General features: G+C 39.7%; 1 protein-coding gene across 1 annotated transcript in view; it reads left to right on the forward strand.

The window, feature by feature from the left end:
* Positions 1–14,451, forward strand: part of LOC122558720 (nuclear factor of activated T-cells 5-like) — a 236,777-nt gene that overhangs the window by 65,439 nt on the left and 156,887 nt on the right. Inside the window, exon 3 of the mRNA XM_043707513.1 lies at positions 13,256–13,378. Coding sequence (XP_043563448.1) covers positions 13,256–13,378 — 123 coding nt within the window. The remainder of the gene's footprint in view (positions 1–13,255; positions 13,379–14,451) is intronic.

Below are 14,451 nucleotides of genomic sequence, written 5' to 3' on the forward strand. Positions count from 1 at the left end.
TTCCTGAAGAAGGGCTTATGCCCGAAACGTCGATTCTCCTGCTCCTTGGATGCTGCCTGACCTGCTGCGCTTTTCCAGCAACACATTTTTCAGCTCTGATCTTCAGCATCTGCAGTTCTCACTTTCTCCCTGTCAGAGAATACAGCAGAATATAGATAGAGAGATAGATTGATTGAAGTAAGTGTCGGGCAGAGAAATGGCAGATGGTGTTCAATCTAGACAAATGTGAGGTGATGCAATTCCAGAGCGAACTGCACAGTAAATGGAGAAGTCCTAGGGAAAATAGATGTACAGAGAGATCTGGGTGTTCGGGTCCATTGTTCCCTGAAGGTGGCAATGCAGGTCAATAGAGTGGTCAAGAAGGCATTCAGCATTCTTTCCTTCATCGGACAGGGTATTGAGTATGAGAGTCGGCAGGTCATGTCACAATTGTCTAAGACTTTGGTTCAGCCACGTTTGGAATACTGCATACAATCTGGTTGCCACATTACCAAAAGAATGTGGATGCTTTGGAGATGGTGCAGAGGATGTTCACCAGGGTGTTGCCTGGTATGGAGGGTGCTAGCTATGAGGAGAGGTTGAGTAGATTAGGATGATTTTCACTGGAAAGAAGGCGGTTGCAGGGTGACCTGATTCAAGGTCTGCAAAATCACAAGAGGTGTAGACAGGGTGGACAGCAAGAAACTTTTTTCCCCCCAGAGTGGAGGACTTAATTACTAGGGGTCATGAGTTCGAAGTGAGAGGGGAGAAGTTCACTGGAGATATACATGGAAAGTTGTTTATGAAGAGGGAGGTGGGTGCCTGGAATGTGTTGCCAGCTGAGATCATAGGTGGGGGAATGATAGCATCATTTATGATAACTAGTTAGATACATGAATGGGCAGGGAGCAGAGAGATACAGATTCTTAGGAAATAGGCGGCAGATTTAGATAGGGGAAATGGATTGATGCAGGTTTCGAGGGCCAAAGGGCTTGTTCCTGCACTGTAATATTCTTTTCCTAAAACAAAATTAGAGAATATTATTCTATCCTCTTTATCATCCTCCTCACATGAATGAATTATTATTTTAAAATCAATGTAGCCAATGTACTGTTTTGTTAATGAAACCCTGTTGTGCTTGGACATTCTTCCAGCTCGGTAGTATTCTTTGGAATCTCAAAGAAGGCAACGTTTATTGAAAAGGTGCATCCCTCAGTTTACAGGGAATATGCAGATGCACTGCTGAACGCATACTAATTTGCACATTGTACTATGGATGTGAAATTTTGCAAGATGGCAAATTATTTAAAGAAATTCTCTAGAATGAAATAGGGAATGTCTGATATAAAAGTAAAATATAGGGAGTACTGGAGATTTTGTTGGATTATAATCTTTAGCAATGTTAACTGAGAAAAACCTAAGCAGGAGTAGACCATTTGGTTCCTTAACTGTCCCACCATTCAGTAAAATCATTGCAGATCAACTCCTCTTGCGTGCCAGTTTCTCAAAGCCCTCCAATCTGTCATACCTCCCCTTTTGAATACTTTGAATGATCTACCCTCTACAACTCTTTGGAGGAGAATCCCAAAATTGTTATCCTTTTTGGAGAAGAAATTCCTTTGCATCGCAGTTTTAAATTGGTGTTCCCTTATTCTGTAACGATGTCCCCGAGTTTGAGAATCCCCCACTATTGGAAACATTTTCTCAATATACCAGCACGGAAACAGACCCTTCGGTCCAACCTGTCCATGCCGACCAGATATCCCAACCCAATCTAGTCCCACCTGCCAGCACCCGGCCCGTATCCCTCCAAATCCTTCCTATTCATATACCCATCCAGATGCATTTTAAATTGTACTAGCCTCCTCCACTTCCTCTGGCAGCTCATTTCATACACGTACCACCTTCTGCGTGAAAAAGTTGCCCCTTTGGTCTCTTTTTTTTTAAAAAATATCTTTCCCCTCTAACCCTAAATTGATGCCCTCTAGTTCTGGACTCCCTCACCCCAGGGAAGAGACTTTGTCTATTTATCATATCCATGCCCCTCATGATTTTATAAGCCTCCATAAGGTCATCCCTCAGCCTCCAATGCTCCAGGGAAAACAGCCCCATTCTATTCAGCCTCTCCCTATAGTTCAATGTCTTGAATCTTACACACAGGCTTTCTTGCTTTTTAATGGTGTGAATTTTCCATGTATAAATTTCATTACTGCATAGAAATGCATTAAATACTGTTTATGTCAATGTAATATTACAGAGTGTTACTGATACAAAGTTTTGAACCTATACAGCACTGTACAAATATTCAATGTGTATTTTATACTTTAAGGTGTAAAATATCCTATAATTGATAATCAAGTCATTAAATTGTTATCAATGACATTTGATATTGATCCTTATAAAGAAATATTAAGATTTGATTTTTTTAAAAAAAGTTAAATTAATACATTTTGAGGGTCATATTGAGGAGAGGGAGGTTTAGGAAAAGATTTCCAAGTTTGGTGTCTACCAACTGCAAGCACAGCCATCAATGGTGAACCAAAGGAAATGCAGGATGTGCAATAGATAAGTTAGGATGGGTAACAGAGGCAATGCATAAAGCTTTGGGGAAATTTTGCCAAACCATGGCAAGCATCTGAAATGTGTTGTTCAGGTACTGGAAGAAAATTTGCCTCACCAAGGACAAATGTGATGCATGAGCATGAATTGTGCTCCAAGTCATATTCCACAAGTTTAAAATGCACTAAAGTTGAGAGAGATTGATAGATGGAATAAAAGCTGAATACTGGAAATCTGAAATAAAGTGCTGGCAATACTCAATGTGTCTGGCATATCTGTGGAGTAAGAAACAGTGTTAACATTTCAACTTAAATATGACGTGTCTCCAGAACTGGAGAGAAATAGAAATGTAATGTGTTTTATCCTGTTGAAAACAAGGATGGAGGTTGTGCTGAAGGAAGAACAGAAGGAAAAGTCTGGGAAAAGATGGAAGCTGGAGGAGTTTAAATGGAACATATATATGGCATGGAACATATGTAGAGAGCGGTAATGACTGTAGTAAAAAAAAACTAATCCAATGTGTGTGCTGATGACCAAATTATGAACAATTGAATGAATGCAAAAATATGGAAACAAGGTATAGACTTGCACTTTGGCAAAAAGAAAAGATCCCATGAAAAGTACATTTCATGGTCCAAAGTTGGTGAACTCAATGTTGAATCCATAAGGCTTAATCAGAGTGATCAACCATTTTATGGGATTGACCCTTATTTGGATAGGTGGTCCCAAATCCTTCGAGGGATGAATATTCTGTTTCAACAAAAGCCTGCAGAAGACTGATCCTTGAATGAGTTTGTGATGAATTACGGCTACTAGTGAGAGATTCAGATAGAAGAGAGATGATTAGGTGTGACTTAATAACATAAGTTGTAATTTCTCTCCACCCCCACAAATATGGTCTCAGGATCAGCTCCCCACTTGTTCATGTTGAATTCCTGGCTGTCATGTTTAGTGAGCCTCTGCTTTCTGGCCCTGCGATTCAGTCAACTCTGAAAAAGCCTCACCTTCTTTGGAGCATTGCAACAGACCAATGACATAAATGTTAGCATGAGAATAATATGGTGAAATAATATGGTCAGCAACTGGAAGTTCAAGATCATGTTTGTGGACCAAGTCAATGTGTTCTGCAAGGAGGCACAAATAGACCATAGGACAAAGGACAAAGAAGCAGAAGTGGGCCATTCAGTCTGTTGAGTCTGCTCTGCCATTCAATTGCTGATCTGATGACCCTCAACTTCAATTCCCTGCCTTTACTCCATAACTATTGATACCCTCACTAATTAAGAATCTGTCTGTTTCATCCTTGAATATATTAAATGATCCAGCCTCAACAGCCGTCTGTGGTAAAGAATTGAACATTTTTACTACCTTCTGAGAGAAGAAATTTCACCTCTTCTCCTCTCTTTCTTAAATGGGTGATGGCTTACTCTGTGCATTTCAGTTCTAAAATCAACCTTGGGCAAGCAATCTTTTTATATCTATCTCCCACTATCAACATCGTGGTGGGGGGGGAGATGGAGTTCCATTGACTAGAAACTCAACTGGACGAGCCACATAAAGACAGTGGCTGCAAGAGCACATCAGAGGTTAGGAATGACTCGATAAGTAACTTGCCACCTGAATTCCCCAAAGCCTGTACACTGTCCATAAGGGACAAGACAGGAATGTGATGAAATACTCCCCACTTCTCCCAGATGAGTGCAGCTGTAACAACACTTAAGAAGCTTGACATCATCCATGACAAATCAGCCCACTTGGCACTAGATCCACCACTCCTCCAATGCTCAGTAACAGCAATGTACTATCAACAAGATGGATTGCATAGTCAACCAAGATCATTAAACAGCACCTTCCAAACCCATGGCCTCTGCCATCTTGAAGGAGAAGGGCAGCAGAAATATGGGAACACAAAGTTACCCTGCAAGCCACTCACCTTCCTGACTTGGAAACATATCACTATTCTTTCACTATTGCCGGGTCAAAATCCAGAACTCCCTCCCTTACGGCATTGTGATTCTACTTATAGCGCATGAACTGCAATGGTTCAAGGAGGCAGCTCACCATCACATCTCTATGACTCTCATTAACAGATGGTTCCAGATCATACCACACATTAGCTCATTCCTTAATTATCCCCTGTCTTTGTTCCATCAACTAATTACACCATCCATTTCTAAAACTGTCATAATCTTAATATACTATGAAATCTCCTCCACCGCTCTGAGAGCTCTTGCTTCTTCAAAACACCTTAGCAGAGTTCCTTATCTTTGGAAGCTTTCCAAAATCCCTTTTTCTATCTCTCACCCTTCCATACATCTGACAACCAGAACTGAATTCACTCAATTTGTTCAATTGTGAAATGCAGAGTATGCATTGCTATCTATTATCATAGCCTGCCACCTTTTGAAGGAAACACCACCTTCACTGTCCTATCTGCCCATGACACCACTTTCAAGGAACTATGAACCTGCACTCCAAGGACTCTTTGTTCATCAACACTCTCCCGGACCTTTTATCATTAAGTTATTTTTGAAATGCTAACTCTAATGTCACTCATGGTAATCTTTTTATTATGTGTAATGTAAGAACTTTCTTAAAAACAAGTTCATTTTAAAAAAAAATGTTAGACAAGCAGAAAACTTAACCCCTTTATGTTGGTGAACTCACCTAAAACTGGATTTGATAAACTCAGCCTCGTTATAGAGCAGACCAGGTAAAATCTAAATTTTAATTTCGCCTAGTTTATTATAACCTTTTTTATGAGAGGTTAATTCATTAAATAATGAGCTTTGATTAGAAAGAAATGTAAAGTATTCCTGGTACCCTGTTAAATTCTTTGATTATGATCAGTATATTAAAGTGTTTCTTTAAGTAGTTTGGAAGAGCTAATATTGTTTGCCTTTGAATGACCTTTGGCTGGATTGGATAAAATGTACTTTGTGAGAGATCCATTTTGGATGTATTTGGAAGAGGAAAAAGGTAACTGCTGAATTTGTACATTGTGAAGGAATGTTTTCAAATAAAAAGTACTGGCATGTGAACAAAGAACAGTTCCTTTCTAAGATAATACCACCAGTGGCATATGTTTTGTTTGCATAGCTCCTGGCAAAGAGCCATCCATTTGTTGCATTCTCTAAATATTTCACTTGTCTGTGAGTGGGAATGTAAATTATGTGGCTGTGAAGAGTTTTTGTTTAAAACAAAAAGGAAGTCTGATGGCATTGTAGATGTGTGTCAGTAGGCATATTGTTTTGAAATATATTGTTTCCTTTTGGGGGTTGGGTGGAGCGTGATGTGATCTTTTAAACTAAAGGAAATTTTTGCTTCCATGTGGTTTGGTCAAAGCTACAATATGATATTCAAACTGCAGTGTAGCATTCAGTGGTTTACTATTGCATTAATTCAAAAATGCTAAACATTGTTTCTGATTCTTCTCCTATTTTCTCTTATCTCCTCAAGGCACTAGTTCATGCTGGAGTTCTGGCCTGGCACCTTTGTTGCAGTGGTTACATTACATTGTCTTATGTAGCGTTAAAATGTAGGTACTGTACAGTCAGTTCTGCTGTAACACAGTAGTTCCATTCTCGTGCAGTCCCATGTTTTAAGAACAGCATGTAATAGCAGCACCACTTAAACTAGGGGGCCAGAATCATGTTATGACCAATGCTTTATAAATTCGCACTTTAGAAACAGTGTACCAATTCATCAATCACGTTATAGCTATTTCGCACGAACGAAACCAGGGTTATAGCAGTATGACCTGTATTATGTGGAATGGGGCATTGTAAAAGAGCCTGGCTGTCGAAGCAAGTAAAGTTTATAGATATTTTAATGAACTTATTTGTATGTCATGACAGATCTCCAGAGCTGGTGGTCCTTTTAAGCCCAGAGCTAGGAATACTATCACCGGAGCCCTCAATCTGCAGTTTATAAACTGAAAATAAATTAGATCTCCCATTATAGTTGAAGGAAATTTGGATTACAAGGTGCGAATTAAATTGTGTGCTGTCACTTAATCTGACAAAGGAAGAAGCAGGAAAGGCCTGCCTTCCACCAGCCGTAATTTGATTTCAGATAGTCAACATGGTTTCGTCAAGGACAGGTTGTGTCTCTCAAACGTCATTAAGTTTTTTGAGAAGGTGTCCAAGCATGTAAATAGGATAGGGCAGTTGACGTGGTATGCATGGACTTCAGTAAAGCCTTTGATATGGTTCCACATAGTAGGCTGTTGGAGAAAATTCAGAGGCATGGGATTGAGGGTGGTGTAGCAGTTTGGATTAGAGACTACCTTCTTTCTGAAAGCCAATGAGCGGTGGTTGATGGAAAATATTCAGCCTTGAGTCCGGTTACTAGTGGTGTGCCACAAGGATCTGGGACCACTGCTGTTTGCCATTTTTATAAATGACTTGGATGCAGGCATAGGTGGATGGGTTAGTAAATTTGCAGACGACACTAAAGTCGGTGATGTAGTGGACAGTTGGGAAGAATGTTATAGGTTGCAGGGGGGCTTAGATACACTACAGAATTGAGCTGACAGGTGGCAAATGGAGTTCAATGCAGCTAAATGTGAGGTGATGCACTTTGGGAAGAATAACAGGAAGGCAGAGTACTGGGTCAATGGAAAGATTCTTGGCAGTGTGGATGTGCAGAGGGATCTTGGAGTCCATGTGCACAGATCCCTGAAAGTTGCCACCCAGGTGGATAGTGCTGTTAAGAAGGCATACGGTGTGTTAGGTTTCATTGGTAGAGGGATTGAGTTCTGGAGCCTCAATATCATGCTGCAACTATACAAAATGCTAGTGTGGCCACACTTGGAATATTGTGTACAGTTCTGGTCCCCATATTTCCGGAAGGATGTGGAAGCATTGGAAAAGGTGCAGAGGAGATTTACCAGGATGTTGCCTGGTCTGGAGGGATTTTCTTATGAGGAAATGCTGAGAGACTTGGGTCTGTTCTCATTGGAAAGAAGAAAGCTAAGAGGGGATTTGATAGAGACATACAAGATGATGAGAGGATTAGATAGGATGATGGCGTCAGCTTCTACGAGGGGACATAACTACAAATTGAAGGGTGATAGATTTAAGACAGATGTTAGAGGCAGGTTCTTTACTCAGAGTGGTAAGGGCATGGAATGCCTTGCCTGTCAATGTAGTTAACCCTGCCACATTAGGGAGATTTAAACAAAACTTGGATAAGCACATGGATGATGGGATAGTGTAGGAGGACGAGCTGAGAATAGTTCACAGGTTGGCGCAATGTTGAGGGCCCAAGGGCCTGTTCTGCGCTGTATTGTTCTGTGTTTTATATAGATTTATTTACACTCAATCCAGCAAAAGTGCAGTGATATTTTATCATGGGTGAGCCCACTAAAATCTGTACTCCTGTTAACATTAGTGGGTTTTAATCATGCCTGGAGCATACACATGTTATTTCTTCATTAATTGAGCATTTGTAACATTAACACTTGCATATTCACTAAAATTGAAAATTCAATTTTATGACAAAAGTAACTGATTTCTAGACTTTTAATTCATTTGAGCAGGTAGTAGGATTAAAATTTTCACTTTGATTTCCACTTGAACCTCTTGTTCACTTTGATCCGTTTCATCTTTTCTTAACACAGCGGATATTGTTTGTTGTAAAATATGCTTCAGGCAAGAATAACACTTGAAGCACAAATAGAAAACTCAGGAATTTTGTAATGCAGTGTAGTGTCCGTTTCTCTGAGCCAGGAGACTTGGGTTTGCATCCCAACTGCTCCAGGGGTGTGTACTAACATCCCTCAACAGGTTGATTAAAAACAATAGAAAACTCAGTTATTTGGGCCGTTTGTGGCACAGTGGTAACATCTCTACCTCTGAGCCAAGAGGCCTGGCTTCAAGTCCCAACTGCCCAAGTATGTGCTATAACTTGTCTGAACAGGTTGATTAAAATACGTTTTTAAGATGATCTCAGTTTAACAGCAATACCAAGTGAATCAAATTTATGTGGATCTTTAGGTTTGTCTCGCCAATGGGATTTTCTGTTCACGTACCTTGTGGGCATAGACAGAATACTTCCTACAAGTAAGAACTGGTATAAAATGAGAACAGATGCAACCAGATATTCTGAGACTGATAGCATATAAAGGAAATATTTGTGAAACACCAGAATTTGAATTTAACAAATATTAGGGGACTTTGGGTTGTCCTGTTCCAAAAATTTAGACTATAGTTGTGCATGACATGGTTTTTAGCATGGTTGGTGAAACTATGGAAATAAGTGGTAGAGCATTTTTGGCAAACTTATCTCCGTATCGGAAGCAATTGAAGAATTACACTCCTATTTGAAGCATGAATAAAAATTGAAATGAACCAAAGTGGGCAGGAACTTCAAGTGGAAATGAAAGTGAAATTTTCAGTCAGAAAATGTTCATAGAATATGAGCATTTATTGCCCATCCCTAATTGTCCAGAGGACAGTTAAGAGTTAACCACATTGCTGTGGGTCAGGAGTCACATGTAGGCCAGACCAAGTAAAGATGGTAGATTTCCTTCCTGAAAGGACATCACCAACCCAAGGAAGCCTTAACATATAAATAGAAAGCAGGCCATAACACCAGTGTTTCACCAGAGGCTCACTGATTATGTTGCCTAGTATGGTGACAAAATGTCTGAAACGAACCTACATGCTTTCTTGTAAAAGATATCTTTAGTTTACTGTTTCAAACTGCTCTTAGCCGACTTAACAAGTTACAGTTACAGAACTGAAACCAAAAACTCTTTTACCACTCCAGTGCAAAACACACTTCTAGTCACAGAAACATCCCTTTGCCATCACCTTCTGCATTCTGCCTCTTGGATAATTTCTGATCCAACATACCACTGTGCCTTGAATCCCAACGAGTCTGTCATGAGACCTTATCAAACGTCTTGCTAAAGTTCATGTGAACTGCATCAAATGCATTACCCTGATCAACATTTCTGGTTACCTCTTCTAAAGAATTTGATCTTGGCTGTCAAACATGATCTATCCAGAAGGGTTCCGACGAAGGGTCACTGATCCGAAACATTAACTCTGCTTTCTCTCCACAGATTTAACCAGACCTGCTGAGTTTTTCCAGCACTTTTGGTCTTTGTTCCAATGTCATTGGTTTCTGGAATGCAATAGTCTTTGTCACTGTTGCTAATTGTCTAAGTCAAGAACTGTGGTGCTGGAAAGACATAGGTCCGGCAGCATCCAAGGAGCAGAAGAATCAATGTTTCTGGCATAAGCCCTTCATCGGAAATGTGGAGGGGGAAAGGAGCTGAGAGATCAATAGGATTGGGGGTGGGGTGGGCAAAAGCTGAATGGAGATAGGTGGATGCAGGTGGGAGGTAAATGTGAGAGGTTGATGGAGAGGGTGGAGTGGATAGGTGAGAAGGAACATAAACAGGACAAGAGGGTGGTGTCAAGTTGGAGGGTTGGATCTGGAATGAGATGGGAGAGAGCAGAGATTTGGAAACCCTCCCCACTGACCTATCACATTTACCTCCCACCTGCATTCACCTATCACCATGCCATCTACCTTCTCACTTTCTCCTAATTGTCTAAACCTGAAAGCGAACAATAAAGTATGGTACATTTAAAGTACATTTGAATTGTCTTTTTCTCTATAATCCGAAACTCGAATAAAAGCACAATCTTGTACTAGAGTTATGTTGAAGTATTTCTAGAAATTCAAGGCTGAAGGATTTCGAAAATAGAAAATTTTGTATGCATAGAGAGTGGCTATTGCACCTAACACTGAGAAAATAGGAGTTTTCCATAAGTGGCTTGAATCTATGACTTTCTGACTGAATGAAGCAATCCTACCACAATTGAATTACTTGATCAAATAATGACTAGCTGCCTACCCATTGCTATTGTATGAATTCTATTCGTTGTTACTTTTTAGGGAACTATGTTACTAATACATTTTAAGATCGTTTTAAGCTGGTTGTAAGCAGACAAAATTTTGTACCTTGTGAAACATCAAAATTCATGTCTTTATTTGAATTGGTTTATGATCAGGGTTTACCATCTATATTCTCAATTTGGAATGTAAATATACAACAGATTTTGGTTTCACTTCAGTGAAAGTAACTTATTTTTTCAAGATGTCAGAGTATTTCGCAATAGTGGACTAAAGAAGTTTTCACTTTTTTGTGGTACATTGATGTTGCTGGTTGCCCAACATTTATTGCCTTTCGGCACAGTGAATCAGTGGTTGAGCAACTATTCATAGAGTTTAAAAATGTTCAACTACTTTGGGGTAAGCGACCATAATTCTATTAGTTTTAAAATAGTGTTGGAAAAGATAGCCAGGATCTAAATTGGAGGAAGGCCGATTTTGATGGTTGTAGGTTAGAACTTCCAAAAGTTAATTCGGTGTGGATGTTCGCAGGTAAAGGGACAAAAGGAAAATGGGAAGCCTTCAAAAATGAGATAATGAGAGTCCAGAGGCAGTATGTTCCTGTTCGGGTAAAGGCAATGTGTAGGCTTGGAAATGCTGGATGACTAGAGAAATTGAGGCTTTGGTCAAGAAAAAGAAGGAAACGTATGTCCGGTATAGACAGGTTAGATCGAGTGAATCCTTACAGTATAAAGGCAGTAGGAGTACACTTGGGGAAATCAGGAGGGTAAAAAGGGGACATGAGATTTGCAAATATGGTTAAGGAGAATCCAAGGTGATTTTGTAAAAACATTATGGACTAAAGGGTAACGAGGGAGAGAATCAGACCCCTCAAAGGTCAACAAGGCAGCCTGTGTGTGGAAATGTAGGAGACGGGGAGATACTAAATGAGTATTTTGTATCAGTGTTTACCATGGAGGACATAGAAAATATAGAATATGTGGAAATAGACGGTGATATCTTGAAAAATGTCCATATTAAAGAGATGGTGGTACTGAATGCCTTAAAATGCACAAGGGTGGATAAATCTCCAGGACTGATCAGGTGTACCACATAACTGTGTGGAGTGAGGGAAGTGATTTCTGAGCCTCTTGCAGAGATATTTGTATCACGATAGTCACAGGTGGGGTGCCAGAACAGTGGATGTTGGCTAATGTGGTGCCACTATTTCAGAAAGGTGGAAAGGAAAAGCCAGGGAGAGCCTGATATTGATGGTGGGCAAGTTGTAGGAGGGAATCCTGAGGGACAGGATTTGCGTGTATTTGGAAAGGCAAGGACTTATTAGGGATAGTCAACGTGGCTTTGTGTGTGGGAAATCATGTTTCTCTAACTTGATTGAGGTTTTTTTTTTGAAGAAGTAACCAAGAGGATTGATGAGGGCAGAGCAGTGGACTTGAATATTTGGACTTCAGTAAGGTGTTCGACAAGGTTCCTCATGGTAGACTGGTTAACAAGGTTAGGTGACATGGAATACAGGGACAATCAGCCGTTTGGATACAGAACTGGCTCAAAGGTAGAAGACAGAGGGTGCTGGTGGAGGGTTGCTTTTCAGATTGGAGGCCAATGACCAATGGTGTGCCACAAGGATCAGTGCTGGGTCCACTGCTTTTTTTGTCATTTCAATAAATGATTTGGATGTGAACGTAAGAGGTATAGTCAATAAGTTTGCAGATGACATCAAAATTGGAGGTGTAATGGACAGCGAAGAAGATTACCTCAGAATACAAGGGGATCTTGATCAGATGGGCTAGTGGGCCGAGGGCTGGCAGATGGTGTTTAATTTAGTTAAACGTGCAGTGCTGCAGGTTGGAAAGGCAAATTAGAGCAGGATTTATACACTTAATGGTATGGTTTATGGAAGTGTTGCCGAATAAAGAGATCTTGGAGTGCAGGTTCATATTTCCTTGAAAGTGAAGTCGTAGGATAGTGAACAGGCATTCGTATGCTTTCCTTTATTAGTCTGAGTATAGGAGTTGGGAGGTCATGTTGCAGCTGTACAGGACACTGGTTAGGCCACTTTTGGAATATTGTGTGCAGTTCTGGTCTCTTTCCTATTGGAAAGATGTTGTGAAACTTGAAAGGGTTCAGAAAAGATTTACAAAGATATTACCAGGGTTGGAGGGTTTGAGCTATAGGAAGAGGCTGAGTAGGCTGGGGCTGTTTTCCCTGGAGTGTTGGAGGCTGAGGGGTGACCTTATTGAAGTTTATAAAATCCTGAGGGGCATGGATGGGGAAAGAGACAAAGTCTTTTCCCTGGGGTTGGGGAGTCCAGAACTCTAGGGCAGAGGTTTAGGATGAGAGGGGAAAGATTGAAAAGGGACTGAGAGGCCACATTTTCATGCAAAGGATGGTGCATGTATGGAATGAGCTGCCAGAGTGGTGGAAGCCGGTACAATTACAACATTGAAAATGTATTTGGGTGGATACAATAGGAACGGTCTGGAGAGATATGGGCCAGGTGCTGGCAAATGGAACTAGAATTTAGGACATCTAGTCAGCTTGGACGAGTTGGACCGAAGGACCTTATTCCATGCTGTACATCTCTATGATTCTATATCGTAATTAAAATTAGAACTGTTACAAAATCTTCAATTTAAAACAAGAATGAGTAGTCCATCATACTCTGTACTAATAAGTGGTAGCCTGTCATAAAATTGTGTAAGTACATAACTATTGTGTTTTGGGTTTCTCATTTATGTGCTTAGCACGTACATCATTGCTACTGTGGTTATTAAATTCATTAGTCAATATGTTGAAAAATATTAAGTTGACATATTCAACTGACTAGTTTCTTTTTCTGTTGTAGAATCTGTGTATGATCTACTGCCAAAAGAGCTGCAGCTTCCCACTAGCGAGATAAGTATTGCATCAATGAGTCAGAAAAGTGGTGGTGAAGCAACATCTCCTCCTTCAGCTGCAGTTGCTCCTGGTATGTAGTTCGAATTTAATTTCCTGTTCCTTTCTTAAGCGTGATATGATTGCTGATATGGTTTAAAATACAAACTTTGAATCACAAAAAGAATCATTGTTGTGATTGGGAAAAGGGGGGGATGTGGATGTGGTGTTGGAAGCATGGTTAGGTGCAGGACAAAATTATCTTGGTCCCAAAAATAGGCATTAGTTTCAATGAATATCTATTGGGCATTTACAGTTATCTTGTAAGTAGTCTGTTCAGAGAAATTATTACAAACCTCTGGAGTCGGTTAAGAGGTAGGGACTCTACTGCCACTAGAATCCTTAATTGTGCAGTTTTATATTTAGTAGTTCCCCAACTTACAAATATCCAACTTGCAAACATTTGTACTTACGAACATGATCCTAAACAGGGGTCGAATTTTCAAGACCTGAAATATGAACATGTCTTGTATTTATGGCTGTTGTATGTTGGAGGCATTGTGTTCTGACTTGCGTGCAAGTTAGCTTACAAACAGATTCAAGAACAGAACATGTTTATGAGCAGGAAACTGCCTGTATATGCTTCCAAAATCTTGCTGGTAGAACAGTGTTATTTTTAAACTCAATTTGAAATAACCATTAATATTAACCATAAATAGTCATAATTATTCAGTTGTGGTAAATGACTAAAAAATATTTGATTTATTTTTTATATTGTTGAAATTCTTAACATAGCATTACATGTTATTTATTTTGTCTGTCCTTTTAATTCCAACATGTTATGAAACATCCTTAAACGATATTGTGATACTAAATACTCAGAAGAAAACTGTATTCCAACATCTCTTACTAATATCCATTTTTGAACATTTATCACAATACAATGAATGTCATTTCGGAAGTCTGAATTTTGAACCTATTCTGTCAATGAACATAATTTATGTCCATTTTAGTCTGCCCATAATTCATTGGTTTTGATAAACAAATATTCAAAGCCGATACTATGCAACATTTTAGCAGAATAAGCTATAGGACAATAATATTTGGCTGGAAAGTGAGCAATAATTTGCCATTGTCAGATGACATTTTTGGCCTGTCATTTTTTTG

The sequence above is a fragment of the Chiloscyllium plagiosum genome, chromosome 17, assembly GCF_004010195.1.
Source record: "Chiloscyllium plagiosum isolate BGI_BamShark_2017 chromosome 17, ASM401019v2, whole genome shotgun sequence".
Taxonomy (NCBI): Eukaryota; Metazoa; Chordata; class Chondrichthyes; order Orectolobiformes; family Hemiscylliidae; genus Chiloscyllium; species Chiloscyllium plagiosum.